This window comes from Rhinichthys klamathensis, unplaced genomic scaffold (genome assembly GCF_029890125.1).
Source record: "Rhinichthys klamathensis goyatoka isolate OS25496 unplaced genomic scaffold, OSU_Roscu_1.1 h1tg000069l_1, whole genome shotgun sequence".
Taxonomy (NCBI): domain Eukaryota; kingdom Metazoa; phylum Chordata; class Actinopteri; order Cypriniformes; family Leuciscidae; genus Rhinichthys; species Rhinichthys klamathensis.
The window spans coordinates 2585275-2611187 of record NW_026606612.1 but is presented as its reverse complement, the minus strand read 5'-3'; the positions used below and the strand labels follow the sequence as shown (position 1 = coordinate 2611187).

Below are 25913 nucleotides of genomic sequence, written 5' to 3'. Positions count from 1 at the left end.
TGTGTCTGATCTCAAAAATATATAAAAGAGAATGGAAAAGATAGGTTAAAAAGACGGAATCGAGAAATACAGTCTATGGTAGGGATAAAAATGGCAGAGAATATAGCATAGCATTCTGGTAACTCATTATAGCACTCCATCCATTATTTACCAGAAGGAAACGTCAATGTACTTTCCAGAGGAACCGAATTGTAAGCTTAATTTAGCAGTTCCTTAGGGGAATCTTACATGATTGTAAAGGCAGCTTGTGTGTGTGTGGCCACTTACCTATATAATTTAATATAAAGTTACACAATACTTATAGAAAAAAAAAATAGTTGTAATGTTGGATGGACTATTTTGTTCAAAACAGAAGGGAAAAATAGTTTTCTGAAAGAAAATTATATATTCTCAGAAAAGCCAGGAACATTCAACATCTATATTTATTTGTCTCGGCTCAGAGTTGTATCTCCTGGAGCATATATTTATATATATATATATATATATATATATATATATATAGGTAGACTTCTAAGGAAACTGCAGTAACTCATGCTCAATCATTCCAAATCGACCCCTGCTTCCTTAAAAGTCTACCTATGGGGGGGGGGGGGTCAATATGTTACTATATTGCTTAGCGCCCTTTTTAAATGCTTCAAAAAGAGCCAACAACAGTGGATTTATACAGAAAGGTGACAAAAGCTGTTGTTGGTGTAAAAAAGCAAAAAGGCTATAGACGGGCACATGGACAGATTATTAACAGGCTTCTAGGCTCGGTTTAGTGGTCTTCTGTTCCCTATAAAGCTGCCTTTAAGGAGGTATAAATCTCAGCAGAGCTGAAGGCTATCTCTCTCGGTATCAGGACTACATGACTGTATACTGGAAAAATCACTCAGAGGTAAGGGATACGTGTGGGAACGAGGGGACATGGCCACATCCACGGTGCCAGTTTTTTGTGACCTGGCGACAGTTACCAGAACATCTTGAACCTTCAGTCTGGTGCCCACTTAAAAAGGCCAAAACAAAGGTTCACTGTGTTGCTCCTGTTAACCCCTGCTGGTGGATGCTGTAAATACAACTTCTGCAAGCAAAAAGCATTTTTCAGAATTTATATATATATATATATATATATATATATATATATATATATATATATATATATATATATATATATATATATATATATGTTGATGCGATCTGGGAAAACCCACCACATGGTGAAATTTGACATATTACAAGCCCTTTCCAAATCTGTTTTTATTTTTTTCATAGCTTGTTGGTAGCAAAAGTTATCTGATCGCTATGATTTTCAGGAATGGAATTTTGAGAAAAACAGGTTTAATTAACTGTCACCGTCCCGCTAACGGGACGCTTGCCACTCTTTTTTTTATTGCCATTTTTTTCATATCACATATTTTAGTAATGATCATAAATTAAATATCATTTGAAAGCTTACAAACTCAAATTTCATCCTGTGAGTCCATTATGACATCATTAAGGGCACTGACATCCCCAGGAATTAGCAGATTGAGGCGAGCTTTAAGATCATATAAGTGAGCAGCTATTTCAGACTCCGTTGTTCTCTTGTTCTCCTCCATCTCGAGATAACGTTATAAATCGTTACAGTTTAAACAGGATTGGTGCGAAATGCACACTGATACACCTTCACTGTACATTAGGGGTGGAACGGTACACAGAACTCACGGTTCGGTTCATACCTCGGTTCAGACATCACGGTTCGGTACGATTTCGGTACAATGGAGGGAAAAGCAAAACAAAAATGCAGAAGGCATTGTATTTTTTAAATAAGTTTTATTAATAAAGGCATAGAACCAGTTTATTTGTAGTGCACTGACAATAGTTTTATATAATTACATAGTTTATTAATTAAATTAATAAAAAGACAAAAAGACCTTGCGATATGTTTGGTAATTGTACCTGAATTAATTTAAAATTAATTTGCTATATTTCAGATCAATATATTTCTTTTCCTTAATTGTAATTAACATTATTAATTAACCATGTAACATTATTCTCATCTGAATTATAAATAATTGAGTTCTGTAAAATAATACTACCATTAAAAACACATTCGATTTTCTTTTTTAATCAATGTAGAATGTGTAAGATTAGTGCTCCGAGGACAAGAAATGAAAACCAATGCAATATGATGAATGTCCAAAAGATGGGACCCACAGACTGTTTTGAAATGGAGTTGGATAAATATGTTTTGCTTTTAAAACAGTGTGTGTGTGTGTGTGTGTGTGTGTGTGTGTGTGTGTGTGTGTGTGTGTGTGTGTGTGTGTGTGTGTGTGTGTGTGATTTTGGTTGGGTGACAGTTGTAGGTTACAGTTTGACAAGAGTTTACAGTGTGATAAAAGCACAATGTTGTGTTTTATTGCGAGTGTGTACACAAATATAAGTAAACACTTTGCAGGTTTAATGATCTGTATGAACAAAATGACGGAGTATGTTTTTTTTATGTTTCCACTGTTCGATCGCGCCCGCGCCTCTCCCTCTCTCTCTCTCTCTCTCACTCACTCATACACACACACACACAGTTCGATCGCGCGCCCGCGCCTCTCTCTCTCTCACACACTCCAGCATTGCAATCTTGACATCGCAGCCTGTTCATTATGCGGTCACACCAAACGCGAATAGAGCGTCAAATTCGCATCTAGTTCGACGCTAGTCCAAAGCGAATACAGGACGCGCGTCTAAATTAAGCCAACGTTTGAAGTGAACGCGCGTTCAGAGCTAAACCGATGGTACAGATAATGTGTCCCTAAAGAACCCGCGTATCTAACAATAGTTCCGCATTACATTTATTCATTTGCACGCGAGTTTTATTTATTTTTATACCGTGTATTCTCCGTGTAAATTCGTGCACCGAACCGTGACGCCCGTACCGTTTCGGTTCAATACGAATACATGTACCGTTCCACCCCTACTGTACATGTTATGTGGTTTATTTTGATAGGTAAACTATCTTTGTAGTGTTAAGAGACGGACAGGTATGGGCCATTTTTTGCACCTCAGCCGGGCGTTAGAGAAATGGTCGTATTAGAGAAAGAGTATTTTCAGCTTGCCACTATAAATCGCTATTTTTCTGCACTGAACAAGGGAATTTTGCCCAGATATTTTCAGAGATAAGAGACAAGATGTCATAGAAAAATTATTTATTTTAAAAAAATTGACAAAAAACTGACATTCAAACTATTTTTTTATCTTTCTGAAAACGCCACAGCGCGACATCTGACGGGTTTTCCAAGATCACATAACACATATACACTCACCTAAAGGATTATTAGGAACACCATACTAATACTGTGTTTGACCCCCTTTCGCCTTCAGAACTTCCTTAATTCTACGTGGCATTGATTCAACAAGGTGCTGAAAGCATTCTTTAGAAATGTTGGCCCATATTGATAGGATAGCATCTTGCAGTTGATGGAGATTTGTGGGATGCATCCAGGGCACGAAGCTCCCGTTCCACCACATCCCAAAGATGCTCTATTGGGTTGAGATCTGGTGACTGTGGGGGCCATTTTAGTACAGTGAACTCATTGTCATGTTCACAAAACCAATTTGAAATGATTCGAGCTTTGTGACATGGTGCATTATCCTGCTGGAAGTAGCCATCAGAAGATGGGTACATGGTGGCCATAAAGGGATGGACATGGTCAGAAACAATGCTCAGGAAGGCCGTGGCATTTAAACGATGCCCAATTGACACTAAGGGGCCTAAAGTGTGCCAAGAAAACATCCCCCACACCATTACACCACCACCACCAGCCTGCACAGTGGTAACAAGGCATGATGGATCCATGTTCTCATTCTGTTTACGCCAAATTCTGACTCTACCATCTGAATGTCTCAACAGAAATCGAGACTCATCAGACCAGGCAACATTTTTCCAGTCTTCAACTGTCCAATTTTGGTGAGCTCTTGCAAATTGTAGCCTCTTTTTCCTATTTGTATTGGAGATGAGTGGTACCCGGTGGGGTCTTCTGCTGATGTAGCCCATCCGCCTCAAGGTTGTGCGTGTTGTGGCTTCACAAATGCTTTGCTGCATACCTCGGTTGTAACGAGTGGTTATTTCAGTCAGCATCAACAAGGCATTTTCGCCCACAGGACTGCCGCATACTGGATGTTTTTTTTCCTTTTCACACCATTCTTTGAAAGCCCTAGAAATAGTTGTGCGTGAAAATCCCAGTAACTGAGCAGATTTTGAAATACTCAGACCGCCCCGTCTGGCACCAACAACCATGCCACGCTCAAAATTGCTTATATCACCTTTCTTTCCCATTTTGACATTCAGTTTAGAGTTCAGGAGATTGTCTTGACCAGGACCACACCCCTAAATGCATTGAAGCAACTGCCATGTGATTGGTTGATTAGATAATTGCATTAATGAGAAATTGAACAGGTGTTCCTAATAATCATTTAGGTGAGTGTATATATATATATATATATGTATATAAAGCATATGAATAAGTATTCATTAAACATTTCATTATATTAGAGTAGACAATTTCACAGTTCCCAAAATTAATTTTGGATGCATCTTAAAAGTGTGAAATGGACTTCCATTTTCTTCACCAGTGAGATGAATGGGAATGATAAGGGATCTTTCTCCAGGTATTATAGAATTCCTTGGGCCAAAAGGACAGTATACTGTAGATATGAAACAAATATTCGTAAAAGTATCAAATGGCTATAGATTTAAAAATTTGCATCATTACAGTATGTTCATATATTTTTGCTAACCTCTGTGTGGCTATTAAACAAAACCTTTATAAAAAAATTAAAAAAAATCTCATCTACCCGGGACGATCGCAGCTTTGTTTTTGAGTGTCATCAGAGGTGGGTCTGCTTTTTTGTCTGTTAGCTGGAGATAAGGTCAAGTGGGAGCTATAGCACCAGCTGAAACCACATGTCCAGTCCATAATGCTCTGGAATTACGCATCCGTGGGGCAAAGCGTGAGAAAAAGACAAATGAAGGGGACCTGGCAGATATGGGAAATCATGCTCAGCTCCAACACAATAAGTGGGACATTAGGCTGTCATTTTGGCTCAAACGGAGTCACCATTCTGGCTCGGTTTGTGCACATCTGCAGCGTCGGAGGGCATTCATACATGAGCAGAGGAGCTAATGGAGTCACTGAAGAGTTCGAATGCCCCCTTATGACACCATATTCTCTGCAGCAACAGAGTGATGTGATGATCGTTCGCCCGGCCAGATAACCAAACGAGTCTCTGGGCTCAAGCGCGGGGGGGCCCTGCAGGTGTTGGCGCGGCCCAGCGGGAGTCCCGCTCACCTGTGTGGCCACTGCGGCAGCTGCTGCAGGGAGAAAAACGGATCTCCCCTACCCATCAACACTTTTATATTTACGGATGAGTGTGTGTTTCTCTGTGTTTACTTTTCAGTAGCGTCTAACTCGCCTGCTGGGAGTTGGAGTAATTACCAGTCCGGCTCACCCCGGTCATTAGAATTTATTTATTATCCATCAGAAGAGGGAGAATATAATTAGAAATCACAGGGATACAAACACGCAATTACCATTCGAATACATGTCTCCACGGCAGAGGCCAGAGAAGCCTTATTAATAATTCAGAACAACTTCCTCTAAGAGCCCAGTGGTACGACAACTGACAAGCTGTGTCTGCTCAGCTCCTAATGAGGATTAAGAGCAGTAAGACTCTAGGACGTGTCTCTCATGGCAAAGGAATGACCAGTAGACTGTGGCAGGTCCATAATGCAAATGTGAAGAGCATACAAGCTACAGAAGCACAAAAGTGCAGCGACCAAATCAGACTATAAAAGCCTTTTTTTCCATCGTGATCTGGGGTTTTTTTCTGCAAACCTGTGGCAATTTACAAAACATCTACTCAGTTGCTTTATACAGTATGTGTCTTGTTATTCTGGCAAGCGCAGCTCACTGTAAAATCTCATTGGTCCGATGATTGATTTCTGAAGGATCATGTCATAATGACACTATTGGCTGTTGAAAATCCAGCCATCACAACTATAAATTACATTTTAAATTGACTTATAATTATAAGTTATTTTAAATTGTAATAATATTTTACAATTTTTTTATTTTTTTTTATCAAATAAATGCAGCCTTGGCGAGCATAAGATTCTTTCAAAAACTTTTTTTTTTTTTTTTTAAGTACTCCAAACTTTTGACCGGTAGTCTATACATTTCTTCTCGCTGGAAAATTTCCCTGTCATGCCTGGTTTAGATACAGTTCAAGGGGCAGGGGACATAAAATAGTGTGAAGGTTAGTGTTGAAATTGGAGAAGGAGAAAAACAAATAATCAGAGGAGAAAAGAAAGAACAAAAAAAAAAAACCTGTCTCATCAGGCTACATGAGTGATGGACTAAAATACAATTATGCAAAGCGTGCAATACAGCTAGATTACAGTGTCGCTTCAGTGATTCTAATTTGTCTCACTTAAAGGATTAGTTCACCCAAAAATGAAAATTCTGTCATAATTTGCTCATTATTAACAAGCATGACATCTAAGGTATACAAAAGAAGTAATTTCAAATAATGTTGGTCCAATTACATTAAAAAGGGACTGAGACTTGGAAGCTTCATAAAGGAAGCAAAAGCACTTTTAAATATTCATAAAGATGGTCCATATTACCTGCACACTAAGTCTTCTGAAGCAATATGATAGCTTTCGGGAGATTAACAACTTAAACTTTGGTCTGTTCCTCAAATAAAACTAACGTATTGCTTCTAAAGATTTTGAAGGATCATGTGACATTGAAGACTGGAATAATGGTTGTTGACAATTCAGCTTTGCCATCACAGGAAGACATTACATTTTAAAATAGAAAACATGTTGTAATTACAAATAACACCATCACACTATCAGAAAAATGACAAACACAGGCAAGAACATCCTACAATCCCTCAGTGACTAAAAGGCTGAACTCCATGATACTGTGTTCAGTAAATGCATTCTTGAGTGATGATGTGATAATAGATTCATCACAATAATTGAAAACCCAGCAGGGGAGACTGAGATAATTTGAATATGAATAGACTTAAAAAATAAGCTTTTTTTTATTATTCATTCTATGGGCCGGTGAAAAACCTACCCATCTCCGACCCTGATACTGACTGCTGTGTCCGAGGCAATACAGAACAACAATGGACATGAACAATAGGCATAAAACCCTCTCTTAATCTCTATCACTCAAAGACCCGACAGCAGATTTGCACAATGACAGCACAAATGAATACAGATTTGCAGCTGTCCATTGCAACTCCCACACCTGTTGCTCATTGTCAAAGCACCTGAATACAGAACTGAATACTGAGTGCAGAATCTCTTCGTACTCAAAAACATCCTCTCGCGAGTTATTGAAATGCCATTAATTATTTCTTCCTTGAATGAAAACTTGAGGTAACATAAATATTTTTAAAAACATAACAAATATTTAAAAAAATTATATATACATATGGTACAAACGGTATATGCACGTAAAATGTCCCTAGAACATGACAGTCTCACTGAAATAGGTGTCAAGTGTAATCGCACCTGTCTCTGTGACAGTTCTAGATGCTAGGGAAAAAACTGTCAGGAGAGTGGCCTGCACTTTTCTATTAGAAACAATCTGTGGCTGTCTATCATTTTATGGCTCGGTTTTCTTTGTACAGTTTTTTTGATGTGCAAATGTGTTACTTTTAACATAATACAAATGTGAGTAAAAGATTAGGCAAGTTAAGTAAAACTTAACTACATTGTTTCCCCTAAGGCATATAGTTCCCATAACCAGAACGCGTTCAGAGTGTTCACCACTAGAGACACAACGGAGTCCTGTAGTCCTGCTTTGATCTCAAGGATGCCACAGTCAGAAGGTATTGAACCACATTAGCCTGTTCTCTGTTAAATATTGACTTTGATCCTGCAGCACAAGGCCTGGGGGGAAAAGAGAGACCGAGCCAGTAAAACACAACAGATCTATTGGATCACACACCGGCACTCATCTGTCGGCTGGGCTGGTGATAGACGTGGTCTCTAATAATGTAACATCTATAAAACCCAGCACATGGACTTCTGCCATATACTGATAGACCCCAGTGGGTGCTTGAGAGAGAGAAAGAGGAGATTTTCCCAATAAAAGCACAAGCTTTTATAAAAATCACATTTGTAGCCAAGTGCTAGTCTAGCCTGTGAGTGTATTTACAATATCAAAGCCACTGAGGTCAGGAAAACATTCTGTCCTCCAGATAAAGTGAAGAGGTCACTCACTATGGAAAGTTTTACGCCCCCTCAACCCTAGACTTTGAGGCACACGTAAGCCCAGAGAGCAACATCTCGAAACGGCGTTTTCACGCTAACCCTCAAGATCACCACCGTGTTTTGGAAAAACACATCTGAGGAACATGACCAGAAGCCTGCCAATCGTCTTGGCAGTTGCCTAGATTATTTCCATAAGTTCTAATTGAACTGTTGGGGCAACAACAGTCTGCAAAACTCTCAGAAATGGAGCCAAGAAGCGTTTAGAGAGTGAAACCTATGGCAGAGACCCCCGAGAGAACAGCCAGAAGTAACAAAATGCTAACACCCACAGCAGAGCTTTATTAGACTTGCTTAGATAATACACCAGTCCACTGAGGGTTTAGCAAAGTGCCAGCAATACTATTATGTGAACATAATGCTAAATGCAGAGTGCAAAATGAATGGAATGCAAGACAAACACAGAGGTGTCTAGAAGTCTGAGACCAGACTGAAAATAGAGAGTTTATTGGAAATAAAGTTTGAGGATTTAAAAAAGAAGTTCTGATTCTGAACCTGTAGTGCTTTGTTGAAGGGAAGAAGATGGTAGATGAGGTAATTCCAATATAAATGTTCTTTATTAATCCAAGAGACAAACAAGCGAAACGTGTGTATAACAAAAACACAAACAATACCAGACAATGAGGGGGAGATGGTGAGGAACTTAAATACACAATGGTAATGAACATAATGACAAACAGCTGTGATAATTGATGAGTGTCATTTGGAAACTGATGAGTGGCAGGAAACTAGAACAAAGGAAACATGTGACTGAAGACAAACAAACTAAAAGTCCATGAAAATGAAACTGAACATAAATTTGAAAGAAAGGAAGGAAGAAAGGAAGAAAGGATGGATGGATTTAATAATGTTAAAAATGTCAATTAAATCAAATAAAATCTGTGTCATAAGAAGAAAGAAGAACAGCATCCAACATGGGTTCCTTTGTGTATTGAGGTGAGTTTATCAGCAATGTGGAAAAGGAGGATGTGTTGTTTGTGAACTCAAGAGATGAGTGTTGCTTGGGGAATGACAACTTGATGATGTGGCCTTGCTCGCTGACATTGTGCAGGAAAAGCAATAAAACTAGTGTTGGCCCAAAGATAATGCCCACATTCGGACACACACACACACAAAAAAACAACTTACAAGTTAAAATGTGTCACCTAGACACAGGCAGACAGATAGGTAGGTCGACAGATATAGTCTGGGAGAATATTGGTTTCACACCTTCACTACAAACAAGAGTGCTGGAATCTTCAGTCTCACAAGACTTCGAGAATATCTTCATTCAGGGTTAGAACCAACCGATGGCCTGGACTTATATCAAACATGTAGACAGTTGGAACATGTCAACGGAATCAATAGCAATCAACACGCTGGGCATACCTCAATAAATGTGATTGATGTTCCTTCTGAAAAGAGATATGGAAGGCCACAGATTTATACAACTGAAATAATTCAAAAGGAGATGAGGTCATTTCATGTTACGCTACACCATGACATGTCATATATAACGCTTAAGAAGTGTAGTCAATGACATATTTACTGCAGAATGCAATAATATGTGTCCTCCTGTTACTATAAAGAAGGCCACCGCCATTTCTCCTAAAAAGCGTAAATCATTTTCTTATTTCGTTCAATATGGAACTCAAAAAAGACTTTGCCTTCTATATCTCCCTGTTAAGTATTCCACAACATACATTTTAAATAAAAAAGCCTTAACTAGAGGTTTATAGATTTGCGTTCTGACCGCAGGGTGCATGATATTTTGCATTACTGTAGTCATTGAAGAAAAAAAGCTTTGCAAAAAGGAGATTAAATTGGTCTGCGGTGCTCGTAATCTCTATTCCAGGTTTTGTCTAGCATCCCAGGGGGGCTGCGCACATATTCCCGAACAAAGTTTCTTTACCAGGGTTGGTGAAGAGACATGGAAAACTTTCACAAAGAAGCCTTGGACACACTGCCAGGAAAAGAAGCTGCATTTGCATTTGGCAAGAACCAAGCAGTCAGCTCAATATCCCTTGCCCAATCTCTCCTTCTCACTCGGTTCACGAAGGTTTAGCATTGGCTTAGACTCCACGCTCGTACTGATCTCAGCTCAATGATTGTTCCAGAAACATATGAGTGGGTACACTGGTTTTCTGTAATCGTTGAACAAATGACCTTGACTTTAAGGCAAAGCAGTGTGAAGGGGAATATGTGAAAGCCAACCCATCACATGAAGGCCTTAAGAATGTAGAGGTATCCATTGAATGCTAATGAGTGTGCCATTCACTGAAGGTTACAATGCCCACTCTGAAAAGAATTACATACAGAACCAGTTGTGCTGATTTTACACAAGAGCCACTGTGAGGTCAGCCAAAATTCATCCTCAGCCATTTTTAAGTGTGACTAAATTAATTATTTCTTGCAATGCACCTTTTGTGATCTCTTGGATAATTGTAACCACTGTTATAATAAATTGTAATACTTAATTGAACACACCTTTAAAAAGTATAATGCTTTAAAACACATAACAAAAACAAATTGCTGAATAAAAAGGAATCTGCAAATAGTATACTGCATTTTCACTTTGGTTACAATTATTATGACCAGATACACTCACCTAAAGGATTATTAGGAACACCATACTAATACTGTGTTTGACCCCATTTCGCCTTCAGAACTGCCTTAATTATACGTGGCATTGATTCAACAAGGTGCTGAAAGCATTCTTTAGAAATGTTGGCCCATATTGATAGGATAGCATCTTACAGTACATGGAGATTTGTGGGATGCACATCCAGGGCACGAAGCTCCCGTTCCACCACATCCCAAAGATGCTCTATTGGGTTGAGATCTGGTGACTGTGGGGGCCATTTTAGTACAGTGAACTCATTGTCATGTTCAAGAAACCTATTTGAAATGATTCAAGCTTTGTGACATGGTGCATTATCCTGCTGGAAGTAGCCATCAGAGGATGGGTACATGGTGGCCATAAAGGGATGGACATGGTCAGAAACAATGCTCAGGTAGGCCGTGGCATTTAAACGATGCCCAATTGGCACTAAGGGGCCTAAAGTGTGCCAAGAAAACATCCCCCACACCATTACACCACCACCATCAGCCTGCACAGTGGTAACAAGGCATGATGGATCCATGTTCTCATTCTGTTTACGCCAAATTCTGACTCTACCATCTGAATGTCTCAACAGAAATCGAGACTCATCAGACCAGGCAACATTTTTCCAGTCTTCAACTGTCCAATTTTGGTGAGCTCTTGCAAATTGTAGCCTCTTTTTCCTATTTGTAGTGGAGATGAGTGGTACCCGGTGGGGTCTTCTGCTGTTGTAGCCCATCCACCTCAAGGTTGTGCGTGTTGTGGCTTCACAAATGCTTTGCTGCATACCTCGGTTGTAACGAGTGGTTATTTCAGTCTTAAGTTGCTCTTCTATCAGCTTGAATCAGTCGGCCCATTCTCCTCTGACCTCTAGCATCAACAAGGCATTTTCGCCCACAGGACTGCCGCATACTGGATGTTTTTCCCTTTTCACACCATTCTTTGAAAGCCCTAGAAATGGTTGTGCGTGAAAATCCCAGTAACTGAGCAGATTGTGAAATACTCAGACCGCCCCGTCTGGCACCAACAACCATGCCACGCTCAAAATTGCTTACATCACCTTTCTTTCCCATTTTGACATTCAGTTTGGAGTTCAGGAGATTGTCTTGACCAGGACCACACCCCTAAATGCATTGAAGCAACTGCCATGTGATTGGTTGATTAGATAATTGCATTAATGAGAAATTGAACAGGTGTTCCTAATAATCCTTTAGTTGAGTGTATATTGCCTCATATCATACATTGTGAATACCTTTAAAATTCAATATAGGCTTTAAAGGTTTTAAGTGTTACTGAAATGGTAACAATGTAAACATATTTACTGTGTTGTCACATTTGATCAAATTAATGCACCCTTGCTGAATAAATATATCAATTTTATTAAAAACAAAAATAAAATACTCACGCGAGATATATGGAAAATCAACAGCCAAGTTGTGCAGGCACTTCTACAGACTAAACTTGCCAAAATTAATTCCCAAATTAAATCAACTTTAAAAAAAATGTTTGTGTAGTTCTGCGATTTTGGAGCCCCCTACAGTTAGTGAGTGGAATTCACTGTTGTAAATATTCCACTGTCATAAATATAGTGGATAGCTGATTTGGATAGATAATTGCTAATTGATTTCAAAAGCAAAGAAGAACCATGTCGACTGATAAGGTGAGCCATATTACAACCATAACAAAAATAATAACATACAGCAGGAATAACAAAATTACTCCTCATCTCATAATTGGTACCTTGCAAAATGTAACAAGTAATTATTGCATTACTCATTGCAAATGTATTGGAGTAAATATACTTATTTAAAAATGAAGTACACTATAAAAAAAGTTGCTGCCTTGAATTTTTAAGTACAACCAATTTGGATGTTAAAGTAATTTCAACTTAAATGACATTAAAATTACTTTAAAAATGAGTTGAATCTTGTAAAGCAATGTAAAAACACATGTTGTCGTAATTTATTGACCATAGATTTTTTGTACAGTGTAGAGAGTAAAAGTTGCTAATATATTTGATACCCAGTCAAAGTACAAAGTCGCCAAACAGTTATTTATGTACAGTAACTCCTTTACTCAAATACTTTACACCACTCCATATTGTGTGCTAAACGTCTGAATGTGTATGTGTGTAATCAAATGTTGGCGACACAATAGCCCACATAAATTTGACAGTATAGACTCTTACAAGCTATAAGAGATGCATCTGCAAGGCTGCAAACTTTTAAAGCTTATCTACAAAGTGACTACAAACTCTGTGATGTTAAGACGACACCAATAAGGTTACAGCCTACATTGCCATCTTTCATAAATAACACTGGCAGGAGAGTCATTTGTACGTTCCCTCCCCCCCATTAGATGCCTTGATGTGCTTCAAGTGCTCACGCTACTTCTGACATGAAGAACAAATGGATTTACAGAAGGGCGCTTTGTCGCACTCAGAGTAGAATGGTGTAAGCCTTTGCCATGATGTCCATACTGATAATACTGCTTTGCTAAAGCATTGTTGGTTTGATGTATTGTGTGACGTACGCTGCCGTGCAAAGGCAAAAGGTTGTAACTTCGTTTTTGAGTTTGAAAATGAGTTATTGATATTTTTGGCACATTCAAGACCTCCTATATCATGTGGATAATAATTTTGAGTCAATTTCGTTGTTTTTTCAAGAAAATAATGGGTTTTTCTTAACAGTAACTTCCAAAAGCCCATGAGAAACCAAGGCAGAACACCTTTACACCAGATGCCGCTCTTTGGCTTTGTTTTGGAACGCTCAACTTGGGTTACGGTACTTTGCCTTTTTTTAGCCGTGCATCAATATAAAGTTACTGTGCCGGTGTTCTGTCAAATAATGCTACCTACCAGATTGTACGGTGTTCTGCCTTTGTTTTACTGTCCATTCAAATTTGCCGCATTTAAATTACGGTTGAGCCTGTGTACTGCTGCCATCAGTCCCTGTAACCTCTGAAATGTCCTCAGAGGGACAGCTTTGTCCTGCACAAACGTGGTCAGAACATTTAGTATGGTCTGTACCCGCTCCATCAACAAACGTGCGATATCGATCGCAAAGGATATGCAGAGTTGACAGAAAAATGTTACTCATGCCGTAGCAGGTGAATACAACAAAGATCTAGCGCCCAGCCTAACCCAGGTCGGGTACCGGACCTGGTTGAAACACGCATGCATCTAGCTGGCAGAGTGCCAAAACTGCGCCGCCGCCTTCAGCACTGCCACCGCCCTGAACACGGTCGAGCCGACGCGAGACTAATATGTCACAGGGAGTCATAATAATGAAGCAACAAGTGTATTGTTGCATAGCCTACAACATAATGAAGCAACAAGTGTACTGGTGCATACAACACCAAACAAGCAGTTACAAGCGGGTTATACAGACAATCACAGCGTCACAGCATGGAAAAGAAACAGAAACCTTTTGCCTTATTTGAAGCCAGTTTACCATCAGAATGATTTTTAAACTGATATTTCAAGGTAAAAAAACCTGTAGCACTGTGAGTGGTCTGTAGGCATATCGTCTGAAGCTGAGATGTTTCAATAATATGAAAACACTCAGTATTAGTAGGCTAGGGGGAAAAAAAACGAAAACAAAACAAAACCTATAAAACCACAGCATCAGTGAAAATGTTATTCGGATAACCGTAATGTAGCCGAGATGAAGGGGAGCTGCTCTTTGGCCGATAAATAACTAAATATGTTCAACACACAGAAGAGAGACCGATATTGATTTTGGGTAACCTCTGTGAAGGGGTTTGGCTCCTCTGCAGGAATAAGAGGACCGAAATTCCAGGTCTGAGGAACTAGGCATGCACTGGTAAACTCACTGCTGTTTAATCCACTCTAATCCTAAAGTCTACATACTCAGGCCCAAAACAGGCATACATTTGAAACTTTCAGAGATCAAAAAATGGGATTTTGATTTAACATGTGGGTGTTGTGTGGGTGTCCATGTATTGTCCATCCATTTCAGACTCCAGACACTTTCAATGTGCAATGAAGCTATGTTCAGTCTAAGCCATAAAAACGCTCCCTAGTGATGTTAAGTCATCATTATGAATCCTCTCTTAAGATCCAAAAAGAGAAGAAATTAATAAAAAATAAAGGAAAGGAAAAGCAGAGGCTGGGTGAGATAAAGGGAGGGTGTGCCTGCAAAGACAGCCAGGAATGTAGAGAATAGACTGATATAGCAATTACGCCGAACCTTATTCATCTGCAACGAATACATATCTATATATTAGCCTTCCCGGCTTCTTGTGCGCCTGTGTGGGCTTCTTGTGCGCCTGTGTGGGCTTCTTGTGCGCCTGTGTGGGCTGCTTGTGCGCCTGTGTGTGTGTATGTGTGTGTGTGCCATATCATGGCACTGGGGTTCTCAAGCATAAGCATGTATAAACATGATTTAATACATCTTGCAATGTACAATTTCTCATTTTTCTGCAGCCCTATAAGTTACTTTTTATTAGCTGGGAACCAAATATTTGTACTCATTCAAAGATTATATAAACATATAAACATACTGTATATAAAACACTACTTTCTCTTTATGCTCATCAGCCGACATCCATTTTCAGTAAGGATTGGTATTGGTTCAGAGTATGTCTGAAGCTACAGTGTGTGTGTGATTGTGTTTAGGACTTGTAGTTGTGTTGTGTTCTGGCCTTTAAGAACAGATTATTTATTCCATGTCACTGTGCTGACATAAAATGATTTAAGGAGCACAGGAAGCTCATCTGACATGCCCCATTGGTGGTCTGTCAGGTGTGAGCACTAATTTGACAGGTGCTTTTGTACTACAGATTAATCTAACAGCAGGGGGTCCTTTTTGGATTCTCCATCATTTTGACACAGGAAATGACATAGCAGGGGATATGATGGGGTCATGAATGAGACAACTCTGACAAAGAGATTACTTCCCGGCAGCCCTGAGCTACAATATCTACTTATATGAGAGTGCGAGGAAAGGTCACACATATGCGTACACACCTAATCACAATTATAAAATCCACAGAGGCAGAGACACATAGTAAAAAAATAATAAAGGATGGCAGGATTATTTGCTACAGACACAGCTCGTTGTTTGTGTGTGTGTGTGTGTGTGTGTGTGTGTGTGTGTGTGTGTGTGTGTGTGTGTGTGTGTGTGTGTGTGTGTGTGTGTGTGTGTGTGTGTGTGTGTGTGTGTGTGTGTGTGTGTGTGTGTGTGTGTGTGTGTGTGTGTGTGTGTGTGTGTGTGTGTGTGTGTGTGTAATATGAGTGTTTAAGCCAGAGGGGGGTCTTTTCCCAGAACACTTCCATCAGCAACTGAAATGATTGTGGGCAGGTATGAGAGGGGAATTTTCAAAATAGCAAGGAAAGAAAAAATGAAGGAAGAAAAGGAAATAGGAGGAGGCAAGGAAGCAAAATGAGTAAAGAAAAGAATTGAGAAAGGATGAGGATGTGAGGTACGGAGGAAACGAGGAAAGGAATGGTAAAATGAAGAAAGCACAAAAACAAAGGGATGATTGAAGGGTGGGGTGGAGGACATAAAGAAAGGAACAGAGAATAGAAGAATGAAAGAAAAGGGTGAGGCAGTAGGAGGGAAGACAGCAATATGTGTAAAGAAAGGAACATATGAATTATGAAGAGCAGAAAAACTATGCATGAAGGAAACAAGAGCAGAAAAAGAAAGGAAGGAATGAATGAAAAGAATGAAGCAAGAAAGAAAAGAGGTAGACAGAATTGGTGAAATGAAGGAAGGAAGCATAGAAACAAAGGAAAGAAGGAAAGGAAAGGGTAAGGGTAAGGGATATAAATAAAGAAATGAATAAAGAAACAGAAAAACATGAAGAGAAGATGAAAAGAAAGAAATGACAAAAGAAGAAAAAAGAGAGGTTGGAAGGGAAAGAAAGAAGGAAGGAAACAGGGAAGGAAATAGGGAATTAAAGAAAATTAGGAAGGAAGGAAGGAAGGAAGGAAGGAAGGAAGGAAGGAAGGAAGGAAGGAAAGAAAGAAAGAAAGAAATGTGGAAAGAAATAATAGAGGGGAATAATCAAGGAAGGTAAGAAATGAAGGAAGATAGGAAGAAACAGGGAAAATTAAATAAGGAAGGAAGGAAATGTGGAAAAATTAGGGAAGGAAGGAAATGTGGAAAGAAATGAGGGAAGGAAGCAAGAAAGGAAGGAAGGATATTGCAGAAGACATGAGTGCTGGTGATGGTTATTTTCATAGCAGTAGATAAGATGGCCACTAGTCACTACACAAACACACACACACACACACACACACACACACACACTATATACTCTGTCTGAAGCTACCAAGCCTTACTGAGATACAGTATCAATACAGAGCTTTGAGTGCGATGAAAGACAAGAGGAAGTCTGGCCTGTAACTACCAAACCAGAGAAGATGCGAAAGAAACGACATGAATCATGCTTGCTTTCATACTGAGAGGGGATTCTGGTGTGGCGCAACACTGCCCCCTACAGTTTACTTTGAGATGTGCACAGTCTGACCAATGGTGTGTGCTGCCCAGACACAACCGCGTCACTCCACAGGACACACAGCGAAACCAGTAATGCTCTATAAATAAACATACTCCAATACTTAACCTCAGCATGATGACATAACATCATAGTACTAGGCTTTTGAATGGAAAATTATTGAATTTGCAATCATCTTAAAAGTAAAAAAAAATAATATCAGCAATAGCAGTCAAAACTGCAGTCCATCTTCTGCACTAATGAGAAAACAAAACAGGCACTTTAGTGGAGAGAACATGCATGCTCAAGACACTGATTTGTTTTTAAGAGTGAAGCACGCTGGGTAAACAAATGGCTGTGTGGGGTATAAACAGTTTCTTTGATGATCTGTTCAATTTGCTCAGAGACGGCATCCTGCAGGTCAAAACAGAAAAAAAGGAGCACTCTGAGGAAAACAACAGGCATGAATGTGTGTGTGTGTGTGTGTGGTACACTACAAAGGCTGCTGCATTAATCAAATTTTCAATGTTTCTCCATGATCCTGATGTTAAGTCCCAATGTGCACTAAGAAGACACGATATGTGTGTGATCGTGTTTGTAAGAGAGTATAGGCCAATTTATACTTCTGCGTCGAGTGTACGCCGTAGTGTACGGCGTAGGCTACGCACGTAGGCGACGCCGTCATGAGCATTTATACTTCTGCGTTTAGGTCTGCCTTGCTCTGCAGTACAGCGCCGAAACGCTAGTTAGCGGCGGAGGGTTTTAATGTTCCACTGTGTTTAGATTCCTCGCGGCAAGAAGAAGAAGATTCCTCGCGGCTGTTTTGAGTTTAGGTTATTACAAGCAATGGCGACTGAAAGAGAGCAGATCATGTTGGAGTTGGAGCTTATCGAGGTGGAAAAGGTACATTTTTAGTTTTTTTAACAGTTTCGCTGTACTTAGAATTTAAAAATGGCGGGCGGTGCAGAAGAACACGCCGGAAATGCATAGGAGGAAACGCGATGCTACCAAGCCGACCAATCACAGATCTTGCGGTCCGCGTCGTCGCGACGTGTAGTTACATTTTTGAGGAGGTGCGCGTCAGGTTACGGCGAAGGGTACGGCGTATGGTACGCGCCTGTGCGTATGCTACGCCGTACCTACTGCGCGCACCCGACGCAGAAGTATAAATTGGCCTTAAGTGTGCACTTTGCAGGGATCATGCATTGCTCTGTTCCAAAACCTATGGGAGCTGCCTATAATATAATATAATATAATGTAATATAATATAATATAATATAATATAATATAATATAATATAATAAAAAATAATAATTGTATTAACCTCACGCAAGGACACATTCAATTGATCAAAAATTACAGTAAAGACATTTATGATGTTAAAAAAATCTAATTTTAATAAATACTATTATTTTGATGTTTGTTCAATCATCAAATAAAGATTATGTTTCCACAGAAATATTAAACAAAACAAATGTTGTGAAAAATTATAATAATTTTACTTTTAGCACCTAATAAAAGCATATAAAAATAATTTCTGAAGGACTCTGAAAACTGGAGTAATTATGCTGAAAATTCAACTTTGCCATCACAGGAATCAATTACATTATTAACTAAAAATTACATTTCATTATTACATAGATTTAATTTTAAAAGATATTCCAATCGAAAACAGTTACTTTAAATTGTAATAATATTTAACAATATTACTGTTTTTACTGCATTTCTGGTCAAATAAATGCAGCCTTGGTGAGCATAAGAGACTTTTTTCAAAAACATTAAAACAAATACTTTTGAACAGTAATGCATATAATAATAATAATAATAATACCATAGTATACCATGACTCTAGCTTTGTCTGCAATCTTGGATTTGTTGTTTTCACTGAGCTTGTTGAAATGCATTCTGGGATTGCCTTCTCTGAAAGATACATCGAATGCTGTCTTACAATCTGGTCAAAACAAGTTACCTTGAGAGGCAACATAATTAAGAGGCCTACTTTTTGGAACAGTCTTCACATCAGGAGTGGCAATAAGGCCCTAAATCACTAGGTTTTGGCACATATCTCTTGTTGTCCCTGTAAACTTCCGCACGACAGATGCGGTAAACATCCCTAAAACGCCAAAAGTCATTTCCACAGAAGCGGAAAATGCTGTATAAACTGCAAACCTTGCCAACTTGCCCTCTAGTGAGTTTCAAGACAAATTTTGTATCACTCCGTTTAGAAACCCAATAAGATCACAGCATATTGAGCTCTGGATCAACAAACAGGGCTTACGCATTCTTTATCTTCCATTTACTCAGCTGTTTTGTGTTTTCTGTAAGATTTTAAAGCAATGTCTTGGGTTCAATACCAGTTAAGCTCTATCGACAGCATCTGAGCGGTGCGTCGATTACCACAGAAAGTCATTTGGTCTCATCCCTCAGTTTGTCAAATCAAGTAAAAATCGTGTTAACAGTAATACACTCACAAAGAAAGCTTATGGGACAAGGCTTTGCACTGGGAGGAAGCATTAAAATAACAGTGTTTTGACATTGAACTGCACTGATAAAACCTTGGCTGTAAAAAGAAATACAGAACTCTTGTTATGTCCATGTAAAGCTGGTAAACCCAGTAACTTTAACACAATATGTGCAAAGACACCAGAAAAGTACTGCTAATTTTAATAATATATCATGTTTTAAGTATTTAAAAATCATTTTCAATAATAATATTAATAAGTAATATTTAAATATTTTACGTAGAAACCATGATACATCGGATCCAATGATGAATATAAAAGCTCAAAAGAACAAGATTTATTTGTAACATAATTTTTGTAAAGCAAACATGCATAAACTTGATCAAAAGTGACAGTAAAGCATACATAATGTTACAAAAAATATATTTCAACAAAATGTTGTCCTTTTGAATTTTCTATTCATCAAAGAATTCTGGGGGAGGAAAACGCGGTTTCCTCTAAAATATTTAGCAGCACAACTATTTTCAAGATTGCTAATAATAAGAAATGTTTCTTGAGCACCGAATCAGCATATTAGAATGATTTCTGAACGATCATGTGACACTGAAAACTGCAGTATTAAAAAATAAATAAATACATTGTAAATTGTAATATTTCACAATATTACTGTGAAATAAAGTATGATTCAAATTATGAAAAATTAAATATTATTATAATTGTTTTAAAAATGGCATTTCATGTCAAAATGTTGGTGACCCGCATATATTTTGTCCTCATAACACAGGCAAAATCTCATACGCAGACCTTACTTCAAAACATAGAATATCAAAGCAGAACATTCCCTAGTAGATGACAAATTTTCACAGAGAATTTTCAAAGAGATGTGCAATTTCTGTCATGCCATTACTATCTACCCGCATGCATATTCACTCTGATAAATAAGAGTGTGGAATCTGGGTGAGCTGTGCGTCTGAGCTTCATGAGGAATGCAGGAGGTCGGGGAGAAAGAGACTCATTAACGGGACTTCTCCACACTTCACACACGTCTCGCACCTCCAGCTGCGATTCCTCTTTCAGAAATCATATGCATCACTGCCACACACGATTTAATACTATCCAGCAGGTGTGAGAAAACCTCCATTTACACTGACTATCAAGAAAGTGTGCCCTCAATGAAGCGCATAGACGAAATGTTGAGACACAGAGGAGACAGAGACAGGAAACTGAGTTGTTAAAAGTGTAAATTCTAAGTAATTCCGTAATTCTGTGGATCAAACGAACAAAAAAGATTAAACCGGCTTCCAAAACACTTCACCTTCTTCCACTGTCCCGTCTTCCTTTGTCAAACAAAATGCCACTGGTCCAGCCAGAAGTCACATATTTTCAACCAATGAGTAATTTTCTCTGCACACTAAATCTAATCTCCCCATACAAATATCCAAAAGCCATTTTGTCCAACGCAGTAATTTTTATATTCCAGGCTGCAAGTTCTCAACTTGATTTCCACAGACTTAGATGTTAGCATATTGCTGCAGTGACTAAAATGCACTTCTATGTTTAATCCACATAAACAGAGCAGGTTTCAGACAGAGCTGCAGTATACTGTAGCTGTCTACACTAAAATAGAAGAAAGTCTTAACCATTAAAATCATCCATTCTAAAAAACAATTATTTCTGACCTGTAGCTGCAAGATACTTCACAGCTGAAATTGTCTTTAGTTAGAGTTTAGATTACTAAAATTGAAAAGTCAAAATATAAAAATAAAAGCTCAGTCAAAATATAAAAAAATACTATAAGCAATAAGGTGCGAGAGGCTGTGCTGTATCGTGAATAAGTCGAGTGCCTGCAACCCCTTCAGCCGTGACTTATTCATGATACAGCACTAGCCTCGAATACCTTATTGCTTTTGTAAAACGGTTACAACACAAAACAAATATTAAATCCAAAAAAATATGTATCAATGCAACTTTTTAATGAAGTAAAATCACTAATAGCCTTCCTTCCGCTTGAAAAAATAGTCCCTGACCGTGAACAGCAACAGTAGTTACATTATTTCGCCATTAGACGGCGGCAAAGACTTTTTGGTGCCTCCAGGCAACATACTTAAACAGCTAAACATCTTAATCTAAACTATCTCATTAGAGTGTACATAATTTCAAACCGATTTGGTACCATTTATCCACACACTTTTGACCATTTTGTGTGCCAAGTACACCCCTGAAATGCCTTGAACCTTATGCCAATCATTATCATTTTGCAGACATCATTTTGACAAAAGTCTTGGTGAAGATAAAAAAGGGCAGATCATATTCCAAGCTTTATATAGTCTCAATACAACCTGCACTACATTAAAAAAATTCACTACATTAATTTTAACACTTGTAAACATTAGTGTTTATGATCACCTTAAACGTCCTTCATGACCACTAGATGGCAGCCTGACCTTATATTCCAAGTAGTCGCTCACAGGAAGTTAAAACTTCTGTGATGGTTTCCCATTAATGTCAATATTAGAATCATATTGACTTCTTGTTTTAAAGAAAAAATTAAGAAAGAAAGAAAATGAAGGGCCCATTGCTTTTGTTATTTTAGACCACATGTTTCGTACAATACGGTTACTTTCAAAAATGTTGGAGATTCTGGTGGTTAGAATATTATATTTGCTTTTGTTTTGTTTTGTGCCAATGTCATGAGTTTTGTCCAGGACTTCCTGTTTGAGTAAACAATGGAAGATAAGCAATGCCGGTGCTATTAGTGGTGTGGAAATGACACACCTTAGCACTAAATATATGTAAAATATGTCAAATTGATCGAAACAAAGTGCCAAGCACCTTATGGGGATTACAAAGATTTTTAAAAAGCTTACACATTAATCTTCAAAATGTGATAGCTTGAAACATTAAAAACAATGAAAAAACTGCATCATGTTACAGTTTGTGTGACTGCATAAATATGCTGTTTACTCACGTCAAACTCATTGAGAGCGGCTGCCAGCTCGCCGATGCCAGCGTGTCCGTGCTTCTCGTCGGTGGGCGAGGAGGCCTGGGCAGCGCTGGAGATGCCACCGATGGCCTCTTGGACCTGTTTGAAGACGTAGTCACGGTTGGCACGTGTAGCAGCCACGTCGGGGTGGCGCAGGAAGGCCTGGGAGGCAGTGTAGAGCATGGTGGCGTTCTTCTTAAGAGCTCCTCGAGCTGCCGCCATCTCATCCCTGCACTGAGGGTCCTTCAGCTCCTGCAACACACATACACAAATACACACACATGCTAGCTATCGAAAGCCACTGTAAAGCAGCAAATGAAATGAGTAAAGTTTGAAGATTAATACATTTTCAAATTTAACTGCTAGCCATCCATCCTATAATTGTACAAAACGCAATTAGTCAAAGACCCTTCATGCATACAACGATTTGTGATAGAATGGATAGAATTAAAACTTCCAAGAATTAAAACAAATCATTAGAATAGCCTTTTGTTATAAAAAAAAACTAAAAATATACACTACATACAATTCATGATATTCTTAAATTCAAAACACAAGTGATATTAATAAATACCTGCTGTCTACGAGCAGCAACATAGTTCAGTTTGACCATCTCTTTCCCAAACTCCTTAAAGCGATTGGCCAAGTCCTGCTCGTTGGTGGCGTTCTTGACAGCTTCTAGAGCTTCTTCCACCTGGAAACACACGCATCAACGCACACACACACACACATCCAGCTGTTTAGACATCATCCATAAAATGAATGGTAGAATAAAAGTTCCATAAAGCACACGGTTAACTTTTCTAGTGCTTATTATTGGTTCTCCTGGGACTCCATGTAATGTGATTTCTGACAGTTTTCACTCTCCGTAATGAGACTAGCAGAAGAACAAGTAGGTGCTTTGTCCCTTGAGGGACATATAAAAGTTTCTCAGTCATATCCTACACTATAAAAGTTATTTTTTTCGCAACCATTGAGTTTGACAGATCTTAGTTCTCAAATGTGCTTACTGATTATATAACAGAGAGGCCACTGGGTAAAAAAACAACAACAAAAAAAACACTCTAAACTCTATAATTGTTGGTTTAGAGTGAGAAGAATTGTGTCTGTTTCCTTCGTGCCAGTGGGGACCAAAATTCTAAAGAAAACAGAACGATGCAACTAGAAGAAATAGGATTAAGGGCAAAACTGTATGAAAATTAAGGTATAAGAGCAAAAAGCCTAAATTCAGCCGCTCTGAAATATAATTATCTACACCAAAATTACAAATGCAAAACATGAAGCCTATTTGATGACCAGAGGCAAGATAAGTGGTATTTGAGAGTGTTATTTATGCATTTTAAATTCTCTGTTACAAAGTTATGCCATGAGGTTGTTGCTTTGGCAATACTGTATGTGCTATGCAAATAGAGAGCAGGAGTGGAAATAAAGAGTTTCTTTTTTTCTACAATAAATATAACTCCTGTGCCCTTGAAATAAAGGCAGATGTGTTTACTTGGATATCAAAACAATTAAGAGGATGGTCCGGCTTGTTCTGACCCAGTGGAAAGTGACCAGCTGCGAAGACCAGCCGCACTCAGTCACTCAGTCAGAACCAAAAAGGAACAGAAAGATGACAATGAATTTTCCAGGAGACGACTCTCACTGGCAACAAAATGTAGGTTAATACATATGTGTGTAAAAGTGTGTAAGGAGGGTAGAGAGTAAGGCTGTATGATCTGAAAAACTAAAAACAAAAAGAAAAGAAAAAAGCAAACAACAAATAAAACACAAAACAAAACAAATGCCAAAACAAAAGCAAAAATCTGGTAAACAAAAAAAACGAAAAAACGAAACGAAAAAACGAAAAGCAAAGCAAAGCAAAAAAAAAAAAAAAAAAAAAAAAAAAAAAAAAAAACCATAAAACAAAACAAACAAAAAAAGTTATACAAATTAATAATTTGTATAACTTTTTTGTTTGTTTTGTTTTATGTTTTTTTTTTTAAAAGAAAGATTTTGAAATTATAAACACAATAAATTATTAATGATAAATAAATAGTGATTAATTTCACAAATTAACTGCAACTGTGGGGGAAAGAAATGACCAGTCAGAGATGAACGAGAAGAGAACGTACGATCTTGAGGTGAGCCAGGAGCCTCATGACATCAGCCATGTCCGCCAGGATGAGAAGGCGAGTGACAGCAGACAGGAGGGCGCGGGCGGCACGGACCATGGTCCCACGCTTCACAGAGGAGCAGGGGTCATCCGCGAACTCTGAGGAGGCCACGTGCATCGTCTCACCTGCACATAGGCACAAAACAACATATGTTTAATGTTATACCACAAAGCAAATCCCTTGTGCATTTCTAGGAATTTTAACTCGGAACCAAATAAAGCTGCCTGGACATGTCAATGGTTTATTAATAGCTGTGCATCTGTTTACCAGTGAAATAAACTGTGAGCACAGGCAAGATTTCCAAGAGTGTTCATTAGAGAAACGGCACACTTCAGAAAATAAATAAACTATGCAGAAACTTGCTGGAACACAATGTGCCATTATTGTGTCCAACTATATTGTCCATGAAATGCAGTGCCTTTCGAACTTTCAATAAACATTTCAAAACTTTAAACACAATAGATGAGATCAATATGCCGAGAATAATAAAACCAAAATAAAGAAAGCCATTTTTAAGTTGTCATAACAGTTATGTAAGCAGCTGTTTAATACCCTTTCATTTTGATTGACAGTATTAGATGACCATGCACTTTCTGAACATTTATTTAGCACTCCATTTGTCAAAGGTAGCATTTTCATTTATTTATGTGTACACATATTTTGTTGTGCCTAAATGATTCAGACTACATCAGTACGGTACTGTGGCATGGTAGCTAAAGTCGAAATGAGCAATTTGTCTCAGATTCATTGACAGAATCTATTAATGACCCTACAGTAAGTGGACCCCCCACCTTCCATCCGAACAGGAGCCACAGGTGGGACAGACTTGATTAATGAAAGCTTACAAAAAGCCCGGCTGAGACATTAGCAAATGTCATTGGATCTGAGAATGATATACAGATATGAAAGCTTGTGACTTCACAGAGTCTAGGGAAAGAGAGAACGGGAATATTTGTTTTTAACC

General features: G+C 38.5%; 1 protein-coding gene across 1 annotated transcript in view; it reads right to left on the bottom strand.

Annotated features, from left to right (window-relative positions):
- Positions 1 to 25913, bottom strand: part of ctnna2 (catenin (cadherin-associated protein), alpha 2) — a 263231-nt gene that overhangs the window by 118572 nt on the left and 118746 nt on the right. The window contains exons 4-6 of the mRNA XM_056250514.1: positions 24908 to 25074; positions 23368 to 23487; positions 22779 to 23045 (exon numbers count right to left, since the gene is read on the bottom strand). Coding sequence (XP_056106489.1) covers positions 22779 to 23045; positions 23368 to 23487; positions 24908 to 25074 — 554 coding nt within the window. The remainder of the gene's footprint in view (positions 1 to 22778; positions 23046 to 23367; positions 23488 to 24907; positions 25075 to 25913) is intronic.